Source organism: Simochromis diagramma, unplaced genomic scaffold (genome assembly GCF_900408965.1).
Source record: "Simochromis diagramma unplaced genomic scaffold, fSimDia1.1 OVJJ01000481.1, whole genome shotgun sequence".
Taxonomy (NCBI): Eukaryota; Metazoa; Chordata; class Actinopteri; order Cichliformes; family Cichlidae; genus Simochromis; species Simochromis diagramma.
The window spans coordinates 3,148,713-3,173,068 of NW_024386898.1; the positions used below are offsets into that span (position 1 = coordinate 3,148,713).

The window sequence follows — 24,356 nt, forward strand, 5'->3', positions numbered from 1 at the left end:
CCTGAGCCTGCACATTGCACGCGTGCAGTCCTTTTTTGGCATTTTGCAGAAACCCTATATAGATTAATGTGACACACCGAGTGTGACCGCATCTCTGAGGAATCTAGGCCTGTGACACATACCAACGAACCAGCCGTCATCGCACTTCTCCATGACGCTGACGAGATCTCCCTCCTGCAGCTCCAGCTCGTCGTCGTTTTGCGGCACGTAGCTGTACAAAGCCTGAAATCTGGAGCGGCATGAAGCAGGGAAGACACAAAGTGTGAAATCAGCAAAGGTCTGTCTTTACCTAGAATATTAATAAGAGTCTGAAACGTGAAACAGATCTTACTCACATTCCACAGTTCAGACGGTTCGGCTCCGGGCTGCTGCTGTGTGACTGGGGTTGCTGGGAAATGATGAGAGATTGTTTACTGGGGTGGGGGTGCAGTCTATGAAGAGAGTCATTATGGTGGTGGGACAGGGTGCTGCAGTACCTCACCGAGGTCTCAGCTATATTCAAGATCTCATTACACACTGCCTCCTAGTAGTAGTAGTAGTAGGTGAAGTCGTCAGAAAAGAGAGAGAGACCCGGCCCACCGAGAGTCCCGGAGGAGGCCGAGGTGAAGGTGAGGAGGGGAGGTGAAGAGTTAGAGAAGGGGAGGTAAAGTGCAAGACAGGAAGGTAGGTCCGGTGAGTAGCAAGACAGAAAAGGATGTGATCCGTTAAAAGCCAGGAGAAAAGGTAGAGGGGGTGTTGGCCCAACCCGGGAGAAGAGGCATGAAATGGAAGGTCACCAGTAGAAGCATGTAGACAGGAAACATGAAATATTAGTTCAGTTGTACAGGATATAAGGCAGTAAGTGCACGCAGTATTAAAGGTGGGCTGACAGATTCAGCTTGAAGGAACAAAATAACCTCTTTGCTGCTAAAAGCTCTGTGAGCAGACTGATGTACAGCTCAAGTCGGTAGCCTGTTAGCTCAGCTTGACAACTTAAAGGCTCAGGCTTATACTTAATGATAAAGCCAAACAGAGTCATTTAAGAGTAGCTTCACATAATTTTCTTAAAAAAAAAAACCTCATCTGTGTTTTGATCGGCCATGCTGCATTTTAAATTTTGACATAAAGACTACATATTAGAACAATAACTGTGCTTTACAGATGCTGGTGGAGAATTTTATCAGCTCTGGATACATTTCATTTCCCCATTTTTTTGGTATTTATGCTAAGCTAGCTATAGCGCCTTCGTTAGCTGCAAAATGATTGATATTTAACTATAACTTCAGCAGGAGAGTAAGTTGAACTTCTGTTATATCATACGTCTAATATGTATGGGAGTTCAAGGTGCTGTGGGTCAAATGGATCTGTTAAGGTGGTATGTTTAGGATGGCACAAGATGAAGTCAGGTAGCAAACTACACATGCTCTTTGTAAACCTTTAACAGAGGTTCAGGAACACTTTCTATCACCTTACCGCAAACGAGTTAACATTGTTGTTATCTTGGATATCAAACAGCATCACAGGGCTTCTGGTGCTTCGTCCATGATGGTCGGCCTCATTTTTTACAAACTGTAACACAAAAAAAGGAATTCAAAATGAAAGCCTTGCACTGCATATCAACGTGCTGCGAATATGATCAAACTCCAGCGTGAGTCAAGTTTCCTGCAGGTGGATATTTCAGCTTCACGGCAGCTTGTCACTGTCCAAACAAAAAAACGTCCGACCAACAGAAGCATCTAACTTGTCAAGCTTGTGCACAGAACAACAACATGCATCTGTACGCTGAAATTTACAGTATAAAAATCAGAACTTATTATTATTGCAGATCAACCCTGGAAATGCAAACACACTTGTCTTACAGCTCTCTGCAGCTAGGAAATCTAAGACTTAATACATAAGCACTCAAACACAGTAAACCATTTGCATATTAGTGGCTCACACACAACACCATGCAGACTTGCATATGTAAGCAAAGTGACCAGTTCAGTTACTGTCTTTAAAACTGAAATCAGCTATTGGCTAAAATCACCTTCAGGTCAGATCTACCAGTTAGTTCTCCACAAAAATGTCTGCGTCAGTACTCAAGAAAATCTACTTTAATGTCTCAAACTGTGGCATAAGCCTGTGTTCCAGAGTGAACTTCAGATGCAACACCACACACCATGCAGAAGATACCTCTGCAGGGCTATTTCGCCTGCTGCCCGGGCCTGCGCGGCCCCTGTCCCCCTCTGCGCCTTCCCCCTCTGTCAATTCCTTCTCCCCCCTCAGCCAGCACTCCAGCACCGGCCCACTGCTGGGGCTCACACTGCGTGACACATGTGGGGAGGAAGGAGAGAGCAGGAAGTCCTCCCCTTGAGGTGGGGTAAATGTGAGGGAGGGGGTGGTCGAGTTGGGTCTGGGTGGGTAAGGCGGGGGTAGAGGGGAGGCGGATGGGGAGGCCATGGGGGAGACGCAGTATGGGCTGCCAGTGATGGGAGGCACGGGGCTGGCAGAGAAAGGTGGGGGCAGGTATTCGCCCCAACGGTATGACACAGTGGGCAGTGGTGGCAGCGGAGGAGTGGGAGCCGCAGGGGGACTCCCACCTCCCACAGTCAGGGAGATCCACTCAGAGGAGACAGCATGGACCTCAGGGGACACAGAGCGGCGGGGGGAGCGAGGGAGAGGCAGAGGGGAGGTGGTCAGACGATTACGGTACAGCTTTTTAGGGCATGATGGAGACAGAGAGAGGAAGAGGGGTAAGAGAAAGAAAAAGCAAATGAAAGATGTGACAAAATCTCTACACAACACAAATTAAAAGGTGGGCGTCGAGGTGTGTGTAGAAGGAAAATCATTTTTGGATATTAAAAGCACACAGAGGTGGTGGTAAGAGAAATTGCTCAGTGATCAGTGTGTTTGAGTCCCTACCTGTGGTGAAGCATTGGTGCTGCGCTGAGGTGAATGGCTGACAGGTGGATCCGGGTACTCCACCCCGTTTTTGACCCGTGGTCGTTTGTGAACTTCTACATAGGTGACGGGGAAAATGCCTTGACGATTGGTGCCTGAAATTTTGCCCTCATACCAGTTCTCGTCAACTCTGCGAATCAGTGTAATCCTCTCTCCCTGAACACACACAGGCAGATCCACTAATCAGGGTTTTAAAAAATCCTTGTTTGGATTAAAAGAGAAAGGGAATAAAAACCCGCTAGTTAATAGTTTATAATAACTCTTATTAAGTCACACCTTTCTGAAGGACATTTCCACAACTGTGTCCCCAGTGAAGTTAAAGCGGGCGACAGCTTCTCCATATTCCAGCACCTGCACTGGGGCACTTTTCTTTGGCTGTGCTTTCTCTGTGGGGGGGAGGAGCTGTGCAAGCAGACAAAACACCCAAATGTGACCAACCAAGAATATAAAATAGGGCATAAATTGTGAAAAGAATCGATTCTGAAATGCTTAAAAAAAGATATGAACTATGAGTCACAAATAACACACATTAACAGGCAATATACCTCAACATAGCTTCGAGGGAAAATACCAACTCTTCCATGATGTTCACCTTCATACCAGTTCTGATCAACTTGTCGAATGATGTACACAATGTCTCCCTTCTGAAATGGCAGCTCCCTGAAAATACAAAACCAACACACATTTAGAGATTAACCTCTCATAGTGTAACAAGACTGAGACGCTTTGAGGATCACATGGGTGGAATATACAGCATCACTTCACGGTCAAATGGTAGTTTTCTGTGATTGTTACATTTTTTTGGCACTACTTTATTAAAAGTTGAAAAAATTACTTAATTAAGGTCCACTAGGCAAATATTTAACTCAGTGGAGGTGTTATCCTTGCTGCTGCTTTGAGCTTCAATGCATTTATGGTATTTTCTATAAAAAATATATACATATAAATTCTCATAATTTCCACTTACTTTAGAGTTTCTGCTCTGAAGTCAAAGCGAGCCATGGCGGGCGTTTTCTGTGTAGATATATAAAAACAAAAATAAACATCTGTGACTGTTACTATTTGGCAGCAGCTACACCAGTGTTATTCTCTGAATCGCACTGAGTGAGTGAAAGTTTCCCTGAAGGCTAAATACCTTAAATGCCTCCATCTTTGTTCTTTTTGGCTACTACGCTCTCTGGGCTTTGGCATTTATGTGCACTAAGAAAAGCTTTTCCTGGAATTTGTTGTTAGCTGTAAATCTGCACTGGCCTCTCTGAACATAAATATTCTAGCAATGAGAAGAATGATATGTTTGCGACTGAAAGGATGACTTGACCTCGGGGGCATGCTCAGTTAGAACCTATTGTGTGTAATGTGCAAAACAGCATGCATGCCCTGCCACTCTGGACGTATAGCTGGTAAACAGAGTCCGCTCTGCAACTTGAATCAAAATGTATATGGGAAATATTCCAGTGATAAACAGGTCAAATGTTGCCTTCTATCATGAATTTTTGACCAGGAGTGGAAAAGCCATCTGTGCCTGCAGAGACCTCCCCCCACAGCCTGACTCACAAAGTGACAAAGCATCTGCCGTCTTTCTTCCTGCTTACACAAGGATAAGACACTGCCGTGTATTGTACCTCTATGCCCGATTTCCTTTTCTCTGTGTTATCTGTGATGTTAAGCAGGTCTCCAAAGCGCTCGTTGGTGATGAACTGGTGGTGTGTGGGGACAATGCTCGTGTGTCGCCTCGATGCTGTGTCAGCCTCTTCCTGTTCCCGCTTCAGCCGCCGCTGCTCCTCCAAGATTTTCTGCCAGGAAACCAGACTGAACTGTTTGCACCCTCCAGATATGGGTCTCTACTCTTTTATTCACAGATCCTTTGTTAGGCATAACACTCATGTTTCACAATAATCTTTATCAAAGTATTTGTGTTCAGAGGGTTAATTCATGAATTTTGCACTGAGAGGCATCAGTTATGATAGTTTGGATTAAAGTTGAAGAAAATTCACCTCTTTGTCCCCATGACGCCTCCTCAACACTTCATCCTGGCTTTCTCCGTGAGCTGGGGAGGAGTCTGAAACAGAAACCGTGAGGCGATTATCCCGTGAAGCGTTCTCACTGACCACCTCAAGGCCAGCTTTCAAACAAAAGAAGATGGTATTGCAGAAAACTCTCAATTTAAGTGAAAAAAAATCTCAAAACAATACAAAAAATAACCATGCATGATTTAAATAAACATCTTTTATTTTTGCACCACTAAAACAAACAGCACACGCACGTTAAAAAAAGAAAAATCCTGCATGCACGTAGGAATGAACACAGAATGACCCAATGTGTGTTCATGGCAAAGAAAAAAAGAAATGCAGGAAAGAAACAATGTAACCTACTGTGTCATGGTCAAAATAAATAAATGTGACATCATGACTTTACTGATGTTGATCGACCAACCAGCATCCACTATTATACTAAAGAATCCTTTCAGTATTGCTAACACCGCCGTACCACCATAGATGTTTCATTTTGTGTCCGAGTGAGGGCCACAAGAAACAGCTGTTAATGCTTCAGGCTTTCTATCAGATGCTCAGAGTAGCATCTGTTATATGAGATAAGTTAAAGCAGGAAACATCCTGACAGGCTAAGGAATGAAACATGGTAGATGTGGACAGTCCCAAAAAGCAGAGAGGGTACAAAAATGGACACAATAAGACATCAGTTTGAGAAAGCCTTTGCTCTGTTAAATGCCTAAATATCAGAGTCAATTCCTAGAAATGTCGCTTTTACATAGGATGGGCATTTCAATGCAAGGTAATGCATTCAAAGTTTAACATTACATCGCATAATATAATAAAATACTGCTTGTTTTCGATGTAATGCCTATGCAGACCTACGCAGCATGCAAACAACTCAAATCTGATGTCCAGGGATTATATACGTTACCAAAAGCTTCCTGAACCTCCCCTACAGTCACTGAAGTGTTTTGATGCATTTGTGGGACCATACTCATTGACAGTGAAATGGAAGGGCACCGAACAGCACACTCAGAATGAAATGGAGAGTTCCCTGTCACTTTGTAAACACACCACACAGACTGGAGATGGAAGGTGGTGGCATTGCTTTGTGGAGAAAAGGGACACAAGGTGAAGATAGAGTCAAGATAAATGAAAGACCACACAGGGAGGGAGGGTGACAAGTGGTGAAGGGATGGAGATAGCCACCTCTGCGGTGAGCTGCCAGCGGCTGCAGTAGGTTCCCGTTGGCGTCCAAGCCCTGCCCGTTACTCAGGTAGCCAGTGTTGGTTTCCTCTCCGTTACTCAGCCTCTCCAGAACCTCCAGGGAGGACAGACGCTGAGGGATGGAAGGTCTGAGCTCAGGCGAGAGACTGATAGGCCTCTGGGTGCCCGCTGGCACCCTGGTGGCTAACAACATCCTCCGAGTCTGATGGGACTGTGGGTTCTTCCGTAACCTGAAGGGAGCGGGGCCCATGAGGAAGAGGTTTCCAGGTAGTGTGGTCTTCTTCTCTGTGGGTGGCTGCTTCTCCTGCTGGTTCGTGGCCTGTTGCCTCTCATGCCTGAGGATAGTGGTAAAGCGGGTGTAGGAAGCTGGGCAAGAGCCTTTGCATTTGCTGGGTTTGAGGAGGAGTTGATTGTTCAAGTGGTGCAGGAGGTGGTGGTGGTGGTGGTGGAGATGGTTGTGTTGCGGAGGAGATGCTGTAAGCATCACTGACGGGCTCTTTGATTCACTGATGTTTTGGTGATTTAGTTCTGGGGAAATTTCTCTCAGGATTTGTTCAACTTCTGCTTCTGTGTTACAGGGGGATTCAGTTCTGCTGTCATGTCTGTCCTCAGTGGACGAAGCAGCCTCCTCCACCATCACACTTTCTGGTGACATGTCCTCCTCCCCAGAGCTCTTGGCCTCCTGCTCGTCCAGGTTGCAGACATCAGCCTGCGTGTTGTTGGCCACTAAAAGGGACTCTGCTGACACTGCAGAGGCCATGTAGAGGTGGGCAGGGCTGTGGCTGGGGCTGTGGCTGCGGCTGGAGTGCAGGATGGGCAAGGAGGAGGAGCGGCTGGGAGCCGAGGTGGAGCGCTGGATAATCATTTCAAACTCGTTGACCCGTGAGGATACAGTATCCCGTGGAATGCTACCCCCATCATCTGCCTCTGACCTCTCATCCCCGTTGTCCTTTGGTTTTTCAAAAAGCGAGGTCAGGCTACGGACACTGCCGTGTGGGCTGCAGCCGGTCGAGCTGGGCCGCTGGATGTGATGCATGGTCCTGTACAGGCTGGAAAAATCTGATGCGCTTCTCCTAATTGCAGGGGAAACATTTCTGAGACCATCGCCACACTCACTCCCACAGCTGGACCTAGAATCTGAATGTTGGGCCTCCGCTTCAGCACAGTCTGTGTCACATTGCCCCGTGTAGATATCCTCACAGCTGTGGGCCTTTGGGTGCCTGGCATCTTTAGTCCTGCTGTCCTTACTGTTGCCACAGGGTGGCAGCAGTTTGGGCTTAAACTTAGAGGGCAGGATTTGGGGTATGCAGGCTTTGGCAGCAGATAGAGGCTTCTTACTCTTACATTGGTTACCTATTGCATTACTGGCAAGACTCGATCGACTATTTACAGAGGAGCAGGGTGAAATTATATAGCCATTCCCACCTTTATAATCCACTGGCAAGCATGCAGGACAACAGAATAAACAACATATTAGATTACAATGGTCACAGGTTTACACACATACACACTAAAACAGTCAGGCACAGTTCTAAAATAAAGACCAAGTTCCATCAGAAGTTGATGAGAAGAGGAATCAGACTTGATGCACTGTGCATCAAGTAATATATGACTGTTAAAAAGCTAAAAGCTAAAAAACATGGTGCTGCAGCAGGGGATAAAGTTTTACAAAGATAGAACTAGCAGATTCCCCGTTTATCAGTATCACTGCGAACAGCAACATAATGAGTGAAACAGGAAGTATCAAAAGGGTAATATAACGTGAAATGTTATGTGATGTCGGAGGTTATAAAGGACTCACTCAACAGGGACTACAGTAACTGACATTTTAAAAACAAACAAAGAAGAATGCAAAACCTTTCTGTTATCTATTTGTATTCCAGTAAGCAGTAAAATTATCCTCCATTGCGTTATCCTCCTACGCAAATCTCCTCTCCTTTTAGCAATTACACAGACGTCTACAGTGATAAATGGCTGCTGGCACCAGTGCTAATACACCGCTCCTCCTACACGGCTGCAACCCCCCCAAACAAAAAAAACAAAAAACCCCCCCAAAACTATTCTGAGTCGACCTGCACAGTGAAAAATGAAAACCTATGAGAAATACTCATGTCAGTTCCTGGCTATACTAAGCTTGTGACAGCACTACAGATGGCACTGGGAAATGACACAACGCTTTCGCATGCTGCGAGCCACTTCTGTAGCATGAGTGACCAATCTGTCGTGTTCGTATCTGCCAGGAAAAACACACGCACTGAGGAAGTTAACTTGATATACTATCCAAGTCATATGGCAAGTAAAGAGTTACCATTCAGCCCACAAAAAAAAGCCCAGAAGGAGGCTCTGTTCTTTGAAACACAAAGATATTTTTTAAATTTTATTTTAAGAGCGCAAGGCAGAAACACATGATGATGAAGTGTTCCTTGCACTTGGTTATGTCTTCGGGCTTGTCTACACTCTACCTTCTGTGTCTTAAATAGAAAGAGACTCTAATGATCAAGGTGGCGCCTCAAGCGGGAGGGTGAAACAGGAGTGTGGTAGTCAGTTGACTGGAGAGCCAAATTTATTTACCACAGTTCAAATGGTTAAAAGTCAACACAAATTGGTCCAGAACAGCAGATGTAAATGGCTCTTCTTTTATAAGATTCCTGTAACAGTCATATTTTATGGAAAATACACCAAACTTTAAGTATTGGTGGGCAGTTTATAATCTGCTTATATCCCTAATGTAATGTACTGACATGTACTGGGTCAAACTGCCCCTTACACTCTTTTTCTTACATCTCTTCTTCTCTCCACCTGAGTGTTTCTCTCTCTAGCCATGTGCGCAGGCATTCCAGCCTCTGACCCCACACTGACAGCTGACTTCCTCATGCCCGCCCACCCTCTGTGTCCTTTCTGTTTATCTCAACCCTGTCTGGCTGGGTTGTGAAGAGCAGAGCTCGTTTTATCTCACGCGTATCTCCTCGTCCATCCCCTCACTGGCCCTTAGCTCCCTGGCGCTGGAACGCTCTGGAGTCTTGCCCTAAGCCTGCCTAGCGACTGGCAGCTCACAACTGGAGCAAGGGTGGGTGGGTGGGGGAGCCCCAAGGTTAGCTTCCATCGACTTAACAAGACAACCTCACTCCCTCCGTGAGTTTTCCAAAGCAGATACAGTACACGCTTGATGAAAACATCCATGGCATTAAAAGCTTCTGGGGGAAATGAATGCTGTGAGGTGATTGGCCAATGCTGTGTGGTCTGGGAGCAAAGGAAAATGTGTGAATTCCGACATAAAAGTAAACAGAAACAGATGTATCCCTGTCTGATGATTTGAATGGTCCAGCATCACCGCCTCTAACTGATTGGTTCTGTCTCGGCAGGAGAAGCCTTTAAAGGCCGGCTGAACTGTCTACCATGTCCACGTACATAAACATACACACACCTGCTTTTTTTACTGGCCACATATGTGAAGTAGCTGCTATCCTACCTTTAGAGGAGGAGGAGCTGCCGGGGCGCTTGTTTAGAGCCCGTAGACCTTGCAAGGGAATATCGCCGCCCTCTAGGACACTCTTGTAAACATGACGGTCACATTCTGGAGCCACAGGCTCATCAGTAGATGATCCTCTGTCCTTCTCCACCTCGCTGTGTCCAGACTTGCTTGAGGAGCTAGACAGTAAATCACAGGAACGCAGACAGCTAATTAAACACAGTCAATTTCGTTCAGCAAGAGCTGTTGTTGAATGTTTTTATGATAGCCAAAGGCACACAAATTGGGTAATGGGCTGCCATATGGTTCTTATTTAGCATATCTTGAGGTAATTCCTGTCTTTGCAGACTTGTGGGAGACGAAATAACCAGAAACAGAAAAAAGCTAAACGAGAGAGGGAGAGAGAAAGGCTGAATTTGGAGGCTGATGTTGAGAGAAGACACTGGCTACAACAGATATCTTGGCATTCTAGAGAGGCCAGCAGCAGAGATTTCTATAAATATTCTCCGAACATTCCCACATGGTACATCAGCCCCTGCCATGCACCTGTAAGACTCTCAGGTTAACTCTCTTTCCCATGCTGTCATGTGTTACTCATGTTGCTTCTCTCTCTGTACAAACAATCCTCCCGTTTAAAGAGACGTAGTCGCCAATAACATCTTGGTAATCTAAAAACCCATTCAAACCATAGTGTTTAACATCTGCAGTGCTGCCAAGCCAAAGTTTTACATACTTGCGACTACCTCAACAAGAAGCTCTTTCATAGCTGTCAGAGAAAAAAAAAAATATGTGCGCTGCTGGCTATACAGAGCCATTAAAATCACGTTGGCTCTACTTTACTTGCAAGAATTCACATAAACGGTCTCCAGGAAATGTACAGTACAGGAGCCATGCCAGATTTAGGAGAAGAAGAATCTCCAGGGAAGGTTCAAGGAAAATCAGACACCACTGTGACGCTTTAAAAGCAGCAACACTTCCTGCAGGTTAAAAACAGTAACCCATTTATCTGGAATGATGAGGATTTCCATGAAATGCAAGTCACTGTGTACGTACTGCTCCATCATGACAAATTTCTCTTTTGTGCGTTCATTAGATCAGTTTTAATGAATCTATTTCGGAGAGAATAAGATGCACTCCCATGTGCTGTGCTGCCTCAAAACATACACAAATTTGCTTAGCGTGAGCCTAATGATGCTATTTGGGCAACACACAGCTCTTGAAAAGTCTTCAACTTCAGACAGAGTCAAAAAAGTAAAAAAAAAAAGAGGACTGCCATAAACATATGTGCCTTTGAAGGAAGTCAGTTTATGAGCTGAGGTTTCCCTTGAAAACCTTTGGGTGAGTGAAATTCCACTCGGCTTTCATCAACCACTTCTTCCTTTCAAATTAACAGCAAATCAGTGGATTAAAAAGCCGGGGTACGAATGTCTTTTGCAAATGCTTGGCCATGATGACATAATGATTGTAGCAGATGGAAACTTCTGGACTGTAAGCGCATGACAGTGACTATTACTCATACCTAAATTCCTAACATTTTATTACACAAACAGAAAAGACAGCATGCCAGTCTCACCAGACAAAATTAAAATGATCAAAAGCTTTGTCCTAATGTGAGCTAGAGTCATCTCTCATAATCCAGTTGCTCATCCTAGTTCTGTGCACACATTGGAAGGGACATAACGGTTTTCTGAGTTATGCAGCAGCTGGGCAAGTTCCCTCTATCCCAGTGACATCCAGGTTGCTGTCTTTAAATAAATCCCCACATAGCAGCCATGTCTCGACACCACAACCACCACCCCCGTAAAAAAGAAATACGGACAGAGGACACACTGTTCTGGTGGCTTTTTGCCTTATTAACAGGATCTCCACAGGAAGCAGGAGTCTCCCGGTTGTAGGCGGGCGACCTCACCAGGGTAGAGAAATCTCTCATTGATATTTATACCCATAAGATGACTTAAATAATAATCTACACACTGGAAGGAGGACGCACAAACATTAAAATAAGGAGGAGAGGCATCGACTTACTACTGCTGCAGGTCGGAGGCTGTTTCCAAGGGGCTGAAAGAGGGGGCACTCTGCAACAAACCAAACAAAGAAGTCATTGATAGATCCACAGGAAGGTCTCCTCCAGCTAGAATAGAGGCAGCAGCATTAGCTGTGGCCAGATTCTCTCTTCTCCTCCTCTCTGTCGTTCACTCGCTGCTCTGCCGTTTCTGTCTCGAGCACCCGGGTTTCAGAGCTTCTCTGGTCTGGCTTGGCATGGAGGAGCAAGCGTGTGTTTTGGCCTGCATGCAAGTTGGAGAAACAAGCGGCAGTAAAGAGAGTGGAAGGGAGGGGGGCGGTGGGTGGGCGTGCATCGGTCAGGGGGCGCCCATGCGTGGAGGGGGCTGTCACAGGCTCAGCCAATGAGCTGCTGTCTCCCGGTGAAGCCATCTCTTTTGTCTGATATTGGGTCGCTCTCATTATCACTGGACCAGACCGAGGGACAATTAACCAGCTGGTGGTGCAAGAAGGCCAAATTACACACACACACACACACGCACACACATATACACGCTCAATATTCAAGCTCACACACTTGTCAAAGAAAAAAAATACAAATGCACTGAAACAACATATTATAAAAGAAACAGGTAATTATGTTATAAAGACAGAGAGCAAAAACAAAAGAAACACCACGTGAAGCACAAAGCGAGTGAAATGTTTAAATAAATGTAAGAGTAGCTGTTTTTAGTAGCTGCTGTTATCTCCAAAACATATGGGTGTGGGTGTATTGGGGGGGATCATTCATGCAGCATGGTCGCACCAACATTTTGAATAGTTTACAGCAGACTAATTTTAGCACACTGTTTCTGTTGCTTTCCTCTTTTCGGACGTCACAGCAGGCAAAAATAACAGACGTGACACGGGCACTATGAATAAGAGCACAAGTGTTGTTTGCAAATACGATTGCACAATCCCTACCCCAGCCAGCCCGGCCTTGCTGTTAATGCCACATCCACTTCCCCGTGGCACGACCTAGCGTCCGCTTCCCACACCAACGACCAGACAAGGAACATTCTGAACAGCTCATTTGCCACAACATGCCTTTACACTTAGTTGCCAGGGCAGAAGGATCATTAATAACCTTTCAGAATAAGTGCCTGTCTTTATAAGAACGGCATATCGGGCTGGCAGGTCTATAGTCTGATCTATTTATAAAGCTAAATGTTCCATGTAGACTTGGGGAACACACAAGTGTCACTGAATTATCAGTGGCTCTTCCTTGCTCCACCACGTCTTGTATCCCCCCCCTTGTATCTGATAGGGAGAAGATGGTGTCCTCTGACACCCCAGGGTAATTGGGCTTACACACACACACACGCACACACACAGCATCAGTGGAAAGTAAACAGGAAACAAGCACGGGGCTTATCTGGAGTAAATGAATGGAATCTTAATCTGGTTATTTACAAGATGCCTGATTAGTGTCAGTTTATGTAAACTTTTCTTTATATAAAAGGTGGAAACTGGTCATTTTCAAACTAATCCGACACTGAAATCACTTAACATCAATTATTTTGTGACAGCTGACTAATGCTTTTATCCAGCTTGTAAAATAAAAGTGGAAAAAAGAAGATTGTTTGACAGGAAGAGACATGCATAAAGGATGAAACTACATGTTGTGACAAGGGTCCAATGCTCTATATGGACATGGATATAAGCCTTTGTGAGTCAGTGGAACACCAATGACAGTATTTCTGCAGAATTTCATGTGCATGTTTCCTAACAGGTGTCCCCGTTTACTCAGAGCTCAGACTCCTGTAGGCAGCGTTCATTTTCAAAATAGCGATCGTGAGTGGGTCATGGTAACACGAATCCCATTCTTTCCAGCCCCTTGTTTTCTGTTGATATGCTCTCATGAAAACAAACAGCTTCCCCATTGTGAATGGCCTGTTATAGCCCTCCACGCCCCTCTTCTCTCCTCCTCTAAATGCTTAAAGGTAAAGGTTAAGTGTATAACATAGGTTAAATATGAAAGCACAATGAGCTGGCTGGCTTACGGAGTTGCCTCCTTTAGAATATGTCAGGTGATAGGGGGAGGCTCTATGTAACTCGGCGCTGAGACAGTGTGGCAGCAGCCCTCACGCCAGCATATGCTCGACAGATGGAGTCACCATGTCAGTTACAGGGGGCCAAAATGCTCTTCCTGACCAGAGATACGTGTGGAATTCCAGTTCCCGCAAGACATGTATATCGATGAGCCAGTGCTTGACCACGACTGCCACTGGATGCATTTTCCGGCTCTTGTTGAACCTTGAATTTGTGACTATTAATCAAGAGGGCCATCACTGCAATCATACACAGGTCACTCTTACTTAGTGACTAGAAGTGGCCACTAGTGGACAAGTAACGATTTGAAAGTAGAATTTACACAAAGCCTTGTTGTATAAAAAGGGACATCAAATTGTTTTAAACCAAGGAATCAAAAACCTTTTATTATATTTAGGAACATTTTTCCTAATAATAATATAAAATGACTTAAAAGTTCTTCTTAGAAGTTCTTCTTGTCAGCACTCTAGGAGTAGTAAAAAGAGAGAGAACTAACTGAAGACAATTGAGATTTTTAGAGACTTCCTTCCATATCTCTAATCCAGTAATACCAAGTGACTGCTGATATGTCAATCAAACTCCAATGAGCCAGTGTGTCTGGCTGGCCCTTTAAGGTCAAATGCTGTGCATACCAGGTGCAGCTTTAGAAGTGACTTTGACATTAAACAGGAGCCAGTCATCAAGCCGAGCTCATCTGGCAAACATCCAGGCTGCCATGAGATAGAGACGGCCGCCTCCACCGCTAAACCTCCTCCACATATACACAAACCCGGAACAGGAGAGCCTGCCTCTACGTCTGGCTGATGCTAGGACATGATCTCATGCCGTAGCCAGTGGTGCCACCTCATATGATCCAGGGTGTGTCTCTGACTGACAGAGAGCGAGGAGAATCAACATCTGTTTGTGTGAAGCCAGCGCTACACTTGTCTGGTGCCAACTAATGCCCGAGGCATGGATTTGTCATGACACTGTATACTGCTTCATCACTGCCTGCACGCCTTTGGTAAAGATAGCAGACAAACAGCAATTATCATCTGAAGTGGCTGGGATTATCTTGGAACCTGATGCTCGTTTGGACTGCAGCCTCTCCAAGTGAAGAGTGACTTCTGTGTGAATCAGCCAGTCCAGGCCTCTGGCTTATGACATGTATGCTAGTTGGCAGGATGCACATCAAAGGGTTTCTCTTGGGTTCTGAGATTAAGACATTGAAGAACAGGGTGCTTCCACAAAACATCAAAAGATCCCAATCAATAATCAGAACTTTTAAACACTATTAATCGAAATTGCACATGGATAAAGGCCACTGTTTTCTACTGTCTAAATCGAATATGCTCACTCTGCCTCACAGGTGCAAATAAAAAGCTGAGATGCTCGTTTTTTGTTAAAAGAGGAACAAAAATAGATTGTTTCTATTTTAGATGCACCTGAGGAAAAAGTCCTGTGTATGATATGATAATCAAGGATGACAGTAGCTATATAAAGTCCTTTGGAAAGTTTGATCCTGATTGGTAATTATACATGTTGATTATTTTTAGAAATTTAAAAGGGAATATAAAGTCTAAGAGGAGTGAACAGAGACGGACTAAAGCTTATCAGTCATCGGTATTATTAATCCACATTGATGTGACACATGACAGTAATTTTAGTATAAGAGGAAAGAAAAAGTCCTCTCACACGTTACCATATAACTGTTTTAATATAGGACGATCAGGGGAAAAATAAAAGAGGGATGAGAAACTGACGTAGTCCTTACAGACATACAGTTTGTTTAGACAATATTTGAACATGGATGTTATCACATGCAATAAAAATATAATACAACATGCTGTCAAGTCTGAAGACAGCAGTCACTTACCGCTTTGTCAAACTCCATCTCTGAAAAGAATTTATACCAAGGCTCATTCTCTAAATCTACATCTTCTGGACTTACATCCTGAGTCTAGGGGCATGGTAACAAGAGGAGGAGAAAGACAAAGAGAAGACAGTTCAGACAGCACAGAATATACACACCGAGGAAATGAGCCCATAACACTGACTTGACTGAGCCAGTTTCTAACCAACAGGACAATTTTCAAGCAACGCTGTAGGTGCTCTCAAATAAATTAAAGATATGATTTGTATTGTTTTGAAGTTGATATTTGAATAGTTCAGGAAAGATCTTAGAAGGCTACTAATTTACTTTCTTGGTAAGCAGAAAATGAGAAGATTGTTATAAAGCAATAGCTAGCAGACAGGTCACTTAGCTTAGCAGAAAGGCAGGAAACAGACAGTAAGAGACCCCAGGAAACTGCTGTTTAAAAAGTAAAGAAGTCATTTCTGACACTTTAAATTAAGTGAACAATTAAGTGTAACAAGTTATTTCGTTTCATAAGTGTTAGCAGGGTTGCTGTTTCTCTCATTTTCATCCTTTGTGCTATGCTAACCTGCTAGCTTTAGCTAGATATTTTGACAAATGGAGTGGTATACATCTTGTCATTTAAAGGCTTGGCAAAAAACAATTCAACAGGTTGCCCAAAATGTCAAATTATGCCTTCAACAATACTCACATACACAAACTGTATGTACAACTACAAGCAGCTGGCGATGTTTTCCCTGTCTGCACTGTAAGGCTATGGTCCAGTTTAGAGAGAAAACACTGAGAAATACAAAGAGGATATTTTACAGGAAAATGACTTTAACTCTGAGTATTATTTACTCATTTATTTAACCACTGAAGCATATTGTTAGCCTCTGCTGAATGTCTAAATGCAACTTTGCATCTTTTCAAATACAATAGACTATGTGCACGTTAGCATATGCTACTTCCGGTGTGGAAACTCCTGTGGGGAGCTGTGTTTCCGGTGTCCTATTCGGCCTTGTTTACTGTCCAAAACAAGTTTAGCAAATGAATGAATCGAGCAGCGATTTACATTTCTATAGATGTCTTGGGCATTTACCCAATATATCTGTAAATGATGTTCATCGACTTGTCGATGTTTTTTCCCCCGCGCCTCAGAGCAAAAGAGAAAAGGGATTCAAATTTTATATTTCTAGGCATCTGTAAACAGCGGTCCCTCGTTTATCGCGGGTGTTATGTTCTAAAAATAAAAAGCGATAGGTGAAATCAAGTAGCCAATTTTATTTTTTGACGGTGCAAAACGTTTGGTGGACATCGTCGACATACAGTACTGCACTTCAGAGTCACACTGCTAGCAATCGATGCAGCGATTCTGTATTGTACAGGAGAGACGTCACGGAGGAGATCGTCTGCAGCGATCAGGACGCAGGACACAATGTGACGTAAAAAAAACAAAAGCATGCAAACTTGCACTAAAAAAATCTGCGAAACAGCGAGGTGAAAGGTGAACCGCGTTATAGCGAGGGACCACTGTAATTTTTAAGGTAAGTCACAACATACCCTTCGTACATACTAATGTATAGAAACCCTTACCAGCAATCATTCATTTTTTTGTGTGGCTTTTTTTCATGGTTTGTTGACATGCTGTGTAGGTGTGTACTTGACTAGCTGATATCGACATAATGGGGGAAACATCTGGTTTGACTATTCTTCACCTGCAGTTTGAATGCTGAACATTTGCCTGTTTAAATCATAAGACCAGTCACTATACAGAGATGTGCTTCTGAATGTGGACGATGTGTCTTCTGCATGCAGTGAGGCAGTTCTGCTTGTGCTGAGTGATGTAAACAACTGATCGATCTAAACTCTTTAAATGTCAAAGTTGATCATTAGATTTTTTATGACACAACAGTGGTGAATGTTCCCACCTTCTGCTCTTTGTAACTTAACGCGATCTTTCCGTTTTCGAGTTTTGGACATGATTGTGGAGTATATCTTCGCAGTAGCGATTGACCGCAAAGTAAAGCTACCGGAAATGTACAACCCCACATCCGGTCTCAAACCAGGAAGTTAGCATTTTCTCGTGCACAGGGTCAATTACTTTAGAAGGGAGAAAGGAAAAACACTTTCAGCGACCAAAGATAACACACTATCTATAAAATACAAATGGATATAAAACTGTCCTTTAAGCCGTTTACCGGCACAAAGCTGTTATTTAATAAGAACTACATATCAATTTTATTCTAATCTAATTAACAAGCAGATACATAATGTCCAACAACACATGCATACTCATTCTTGATCCGCAGAAATGTAGTCATATATGGAGAACAACACAACTTTGTGTAACATGAATGGACTGAAAGGAAAATGACCACCTCCATTAACAAGCGCATTCTTCTATTATAACAATTTGAGCTTGTAATTAAAAACAACAGAGCTCATTATTTTACCCCTGTCCCGGGATGAATTGGAGCACACTCCTAATGAATGCACTGGTTGGCACTGCATTCATTAGGAGAATCAGGCTAGATCTTGGCTAAAAACATCTACTAGTTTGATGTAAATGGGCTTCAGACAGCAATTACATAACCAACTAAGTACTTCATTACAATACCGAATATTCCCATGTCCTCAATATTATGTAAGAGGGAAATATAAAAACAGCCACCTGAATCTTATGAGACACAAAAGATAACTCTCAAGGACACTGAGTAATGCTGCATCATTTCCTCATCACAAAGTGTCCAGGTGAGAAATGAACACAAGACAGAGAGCATTGCATTTCCTCTCTAGTAAACACACAGGATCAATGTTTAGTGTCTGTGCAGGGACTGTCGGGATGCTCTCACGAGCCGATTCAGCCCAATAACCTTAAACTGAACACAGGAAGACAATGGCTATCCTTGTAAGTGATACTACTCCGCTTGCTTCCAAACAGGATCGTCTGTCACCGCAACAGGACACCCTTAAGGAATGTAGTGGCTACACATACGTCGCCTGCCGAGCCGTTAGTGAAGCTGCCACTCAGGAGCTTAGACACAGTGGAGGTGGTGGGGGTGCGGGGGTCGCATGATGGGTGGAGTGTGGAATAGCTCACACGACATGAAAACACAAAGGCAGAGAGAGGAAGGGAAAGAGAGAGGGCGGGGGAGAAACAGGCAGGAGGCTAGCATACCGTTCTCTCCAGCTTCAGCACCGATGATTTCCCCGGCTCGTACTCAAAGATGCTCTTGGGCTCGGCGCGGTACTTCCTGGTGTCTACCTTTTTATCTGGGGGCTCCCACTCATTCCTGTGAAGAGAGGCGGGAATTGGGGAAGGGTGGGGTGTGAGATCGAAGACAGCCAATCCTTATCAAGTAGTCTCCATAGCAACCAGCACAGGCTAAGATATCTTTTTTTTTTACGATTCATATATGACGTCCGCCCTCATTATGCCTGCCTCCCTGTCCTCCTCCTCTGCGTCTAATGATGATAGGACAGAAAATCCAATTCACAGTTGAGCCAAATGAGTAATTTGATTAGGTCAACTAGATTGGACCTGGTAACAAAAAACAGAGCGCAGCATTTCCTGGGAGAATTTCTTAACAGACAGTCAAGTATAAAACGACTATTCAGAAAAACAGAAAAAAAAAAATAGGGCAAACAAAAAGCATGCTCTCTTTGATGAGCATCAAGAACAACGCGGGACGTTTCAGCAGCACTGATAACGACGCGTTTAGGAGCGCGGGGCTTCATCCACAAACACCAAGGAACAAGGAAGGTCAGTCCTCAACATGTCATCTGCAGCTTTTGTGGGCAACACTTTATCCTCTATCACCTGTCTGCCTTCATCACTCCATCACTCACGTCTCTGAGCGCAGAGGCAGGCCTTTGTCTGTGCTGACATGCGGTGTGGAAGGTTGACACTAATCATACTTCAAGCAAAAAACTAGAGGACACAGTGGTGGAAGCCAATGGGAACAAAGCATGCTTAGATTTTCAAAGTCAGGGAATAAATAGCTTTTTTGCTCCACTACAGTAAGCCCTGCTTATCTACACTTACTAACTCTGTAGGTAAAAACAGGCAGTATTTCAGTATTTCAGTATTTGAAGTATTCCGAACTGTGAACAGCTTCTTCTTCTAACAAACACAAACAGAACTGTGCTGTGTGTTAAGTATCAAAGCAAACATCTTCGCTTTGGACTGGGGCAGATGGAAGATGCTGACCTTTTGGCAGAGGGTTTGAGGGAAGACGACCGCATTGGCACTGGCATCGAGCAGCCTCTTGAATCAACCTCATTCTCACTTTTTGAGCGTGGGACTGCTCTCACTGGAAATAGGAACATAAATACCTCAATACTTGCACTGTGTAAATAGTGCCTCCAAATTTAGAACATTATTTTGGTTGAACTCCTACAGCTACTTATCCCAGACTCACCATCTTCCAAGTAACCAAAGGGGGTAGGACCATCATCTGAAAGAGGAAAGTACAGCAATAAAAAGTGATTTATTATTAATTTTATCTCTTGCTGTCTTTCTTACTTAAAAAGCAATGAATATAGCACAGTATTAAATAATTCAGAAGACACTGAAGACACTCTTTTCCTGCTTTTTCCCTTGCCTCACACCTTCCATTAGACCAAACACAGGCAAAGAGTGTCAAATCAAAGCACTTCAAGGGAAGCATTACTGAGCTAAAAGGGGATCCAAGCATCGATGAGCACTGAGGGTCTGACTGAGTAATGCACTGTAGAGCCACAGAGCCAGAACTGTCACAGTCAGAGAGCTCTGGTAAGTGTCACAGCTACACATCTACGTTGACCACTGAGCATCTCCTTTCATTTGACCTAAAACCTTGCTGTGGTGGCTAGAATGTGCAAATCCAAAACCAAAACTATGAGCCAGACTCTACCTTAACCATCTAGTGCTTCAACCTAAACACTGGTTAGTAGAGTATTATTATGAGATCTTGCATAGATTCAACTCTGGGTAGCAGACTAAAAACCTTAATGTAGGACTACAGCGGCACCTAGTGGTGGAAATAATGCAAAAGATGCCTTATTGCAGAAAAGTCAGAATAAGCATCTACAAAATATTTAAAAAAAGATTACAGCCTGAAATTTGTAGTAATAGATGGTTAACAGAAAAAAAAGAACATGACAATATTATTACATTTTTCTGATATAAAAGGAAAAATACACTTGAAGGCGTCGTGCATCATCCATGCATCAACTGGAAATAGTATATTATTCAGGGGATGATCATAACACTTCAGTAGATGAGATAACCTTTTCTTTAATCAATGATTGTTTCAATAATTGTAATAAAACTCAGAATTTAGTTATTTTTATTTCACTCCTGAAGTAGGATTTTTTGATAATTATGCATAAAAAGTATCACTCATTATATAATTTTGTTATTTACACCTGTCGTTTTCCTACTGTGTTATGCCACAGCATACAGTATTGTCCAAAAGTGTTGTGCCACCCCTTATTTCTTCATATTGTTCTTTAAGTAGCTTTGAGGAATAGTTCTCCGTGTATTCTTTTTCACTTCAGTCCAGTTCTTGTACCTGACCATTTTCAGAGAAATGTTTTTTTAAGCCACACTAACCCATGAATCATTTAAGCACCAGGCGCCTAACAAGGGCTGAACCTGTGTTGTTTTTACAAATGACAAACGACTCAGCAAAGAATCAATTTTTAAACTGCATTTTTAGTCACTTTGTTACCAGCAGCGTGTCTCGGCATTGCAGCATGTCCTTAAAAAAATTTGAGGTAATTGGAAAAATTGAGGACAAAAGAAAAAAAAAAAAGCCCAAAAAGCTACATACAGCAAACGAACAGCATCTGAAAGTCATGTACTTAAGAAATTGGAAAAAATCCAGCAAAGATCTGACACAGGACCTAAGAGGTGCATCCGGCCCTTACATGATCCATCTACCTTTCATTGAAGCCTCATCAGAAATGGTCTTTGTGGAAGAGCGAGTATCAAGAAGCCATTCTTAAGGAAGAAAAGGATAAGATATGTCAAATTACACAAAACCTGGACTGGAAATCAGTGGCTACAGGTCTTACAGAGTAATGAATACAAATGTGAAATTTGTGGTTCATTAGTATGTACAGGAGAGGTCAGGAGAGAGGGACAACAGTGAGTCTTTACAGACATCTGTAAAACATAACGGAGGCTCTGTCATGGTTTGGTGTTGCATTTCAGTTGGGGATACTGAAGATGAAAATCGATGAAATTATATACACAGAAAAGCATCATCAGATTTTGGTTTACAATGCAATATGTCTGTGAAGGTTCTCAGTCATCCAGGTCATCGTAGTCAAAGGAGCTTGCAAAGAAAAGCGTCTGGACTTCTTTAAGTTGCTTGAAGACGTTTCACCTCTCATCCGAGAAGCTTCTTCAGTTTTAAGGTCAAATGGCGGAGAGTCCCAGATTTAAACCCAGTGGGAGTTTCCCCCCAAAGAGGGACAAAAGGACGCCCTGATGATCCTCTAATCACCTGAGCCAAGGTGTGAAATTGGGTGTGGGTCCCAATCAGCCAGGGTTTCGGGTGAGCTCATTGTGAAACCTGGCCCCACCTTATCATGCGATTTCCTGAGGTCAGATGGCCCAGGATGTGAGTGGGCGTTAAGGCGTCTGGAGAGGGATCTCAAAACTGGATTATAGATGGCAGAGAGTTGGTGTCGTAAACCACCGCCTCTGTTCAAAGATGGTCGCTCACAGTGGACATAGATGGTTTCTTTCACTCCTCTTTCAAACCATCTGTCCTCTCTGTCCAAAATGCGAACATTGGCTTCGAAGAGCCACCTCCACAGGCCAAGACTCAGCAGTCCATCTGCATCTTAAGGATAAAGGACGCGCTTTTGAGGATACCAATGTTCCGCCATTTGACCTTAGAACTGAAAAAGCTTCTCGGATGAGAGGTGAAACGTCTTCAAGCAACTTAAAGAAGACCAGACACTTTTCTTTGCAAGCACCATTTGCAATGCAATAACATCTAGAATGCATCTGATTGGCAACAGCTTTGTTTTTCAGCATGACAGTGATCACAAACACACTGCCAATGCAGTAAAAGTACACCTGGGCAGAAAAAAAACACACAATCAGGAACACATTCAATCGTGGATTGGCCTCCCCAATGCCTGGACCTCAACATTACTGAATCCATGTGGGATCATCTTGACTGAGAACAGAACAAAAGGCAGCCAGAATCCAAAGAAGAGCTGTGACTGAGCTTCAAGAAGCCCGGAGAACTATTATTAAAGAGTACTTACAGAAATTACTAGAAAACTTCGCAAAAAGAGTTCAGGCTGTGTTGAAGAATAAAGGTGGTCAAACCAAATAGTGACTTTCAAGTTTGTTAGAACTGTACAAACTCTATTTTTTCCTTATATATTCTACACTTCCACGAAACAAGGGGTGGCACCAGACTTTTGCACAGTATTAGATGCAAACAGATTCGTTCTGTGATCAGGAGTTCTGCACGAACCTTGCGGTGTATTTAAAGATTACTGTAATAGTGACTGTTAAGAAACACATGTCAGAAAAGATTACATTAAAGCCTTTCTGCATCTTCGAGCTCGGTCGTTTCGAGGCGAGTAGATACTAGCGCAAAGATTAAACACAGCTGAAGTATTTAAGAGGGTCCAAGATGGCTGCAGATTAGTAAAGCCAACGAGAGTGGAGTTACTGCCATCAGATACCTTTCGATTTCACCTGAATCTCATAGCTCTCAGGGAATATGTAGGTGGGACGGTAAGGGTTTTCCTCAATAGGCTCTATGCACAATGATGGAGAGACAGAGGACAGCATGACATAACACAGAGACATATATATAAAGACACACAGGGACAGAAACAGACCAGGCAAAACTGATCAAACAGAGAAACAACACAGAGTAGAAAAAAAGAAACGACTTACCAGGTATTTTGTGAATCTGTTTGAACATTGTCTTATACCAGTCTTTGGACTTTTCAGTGTTCTGAAATTACAGTGTGGGAACAATTAATTCACAACCAGTCAATGAGAATTTCAGAAGAGCATCATCTGCATCCTTTTCGAGCAGGAAGACATTCCCCTGTCTGAGTTTCTCAGAGCATTTTGTTTCATTTAATAAAGTGCAACAAATGAGAATGACAGCATCTCATTTAACGTGAATTCTGATGCAGTGCTATTGTGAAGCTGACACCTAAATGTGAGAGTGCTATTAGTAACACACACCTGCTATGAGTGTGATTAGAGGACTATATATTATATTTATTACAACGATTAATAAAAATAAAAATAATAATCACATCAAAAACATGACATGTGGTCATGTTTTTTGTGTAAATACCTCTTTTACTGTAGCATTAATCACTCATGTGTTATCTAAACAAAGCAGCCATTAAACATTTACAGAGAGTCGATTAGTCTTCATTCGACAGCTGGTTTAATCGCTCACCCGTACAGGCACAATGGGCTTGTTGAGAGGACTCAGCACAGGGGAGTGCAGTGATAGCCGCTGCCTCTTCCCGTCCATTTCAGGGACTGGACTGACAGTTTCACTTCTGGATTCGGGGCTTTTGTCCCTTTCTGGGGTTGGGTCTGTGAAGCACAAGAAAAATAAGCTAAAAGAAAGCTAAGCTCACAACACATTTCCAGTGATATGGCAGCACAACCCATATGGAAAAGAAATAGTAAAAACATATATGATTTACTCATGAAAGTGGCCACTTTCTCATTACTTTCATATATTTTTTTAGTAAATATATAAAACATACAAGTTTCATTATATAATTTTTCAAGGGATCTTATATGTGTTTTCACTCCTGTATGCTTTTC

The 24,356-nt window shown here is 43.2% G+C and overlaps 1 protein-coding gene across 11 annotated transcripts in view; it reads right to left on the reverse strand.

Annotated features, from left to right (window-relative positions):
* The window catches only part of LOC120735262 (sorbin and SH3 domain-containing protein 1), a 42,529-nt gene that overhangs the window by 3,402 nt on the left and 14,771 nt on the right, over window positions 1-24,356 (reverse strand). For 3 of the 11 annotated variants that reach the window (XM_040034538.1, XM_040034541.1, XM_040034539.1), the window contains 20 exons: window positions 23,977-24,119; window positions 23,454-23,514; window positions 23,237-23,311; window positions 19,960-19,995; window positions 19,749-19,851; window positions 18,717-18,831; window positions 15,557-15,640; window positions 11,635-11,684; window positions 9,610-9,788; window positions 6,123-7,577; window positions 4,917-4,981; window positions 4,545-4,715; window positions 3,890-3,936; window positions 3,468-3,582; window positions 3,199-3,324; window positions 2,884-3,078; window positions 2,155-2,676; window positions 1,453-1,548; window positions 336-388; window positions 123-229 (listed from right to left, as the gene is read on the reverse strand). In XM_040034538.1, coding sequence (XP_039890472.1) covers window positions 123-229; window positions 336-388; window positions 1,453-1,548; window positions 2,155-2,676; window positions 2,884-3,078; window positions 3,199-3,324; window positions 3,468-3,582; window positions 3,890-3,936; window positions 4,545-4,715; window positions 4,917-4,981; window positions 6,123-7,577; window positions 9,610-9,788; window positions 11,635-11,684; window positions 15,557-15,640; window positions 18,717-18,831; window positions 19,749-19,851; window positions 19,960-19,995; window positions 23,237-23,311; window positions 23,454-23,514; window positions 23,977-24,119 — 3,798 coding nt within the window. Of the gene's footprint in view, window positions 1-122; window positions 230-335; window positions 389-476; window positions 524-1,452; window positions 1,549-2,154; window positions 2,677-2,883; window positions 3,079-3,198; window positions 3,325-3,467; window positions 3,583-3,889; window positions 3,937-4,544; window positions 4,716-4,916; window positions 4,982-6,122; window positions 7,578-9,609; window positions 9,789-11,634; window positions 11,685-15,556; window positions 15,641-18,716; window positions 18,832-19,748; window positions 19,852-19,959; window positions 19,996-23,236; window positions 23,312-23,453; window positions 23,515-23,976; window positions 24,120-24,356 lie in introns of those variants that run through there. The other 8 variants (XM_040034545.1, XM_040034540.1, XM_040034547.1 and 5 more) reach the window with 8 other exon arrangements.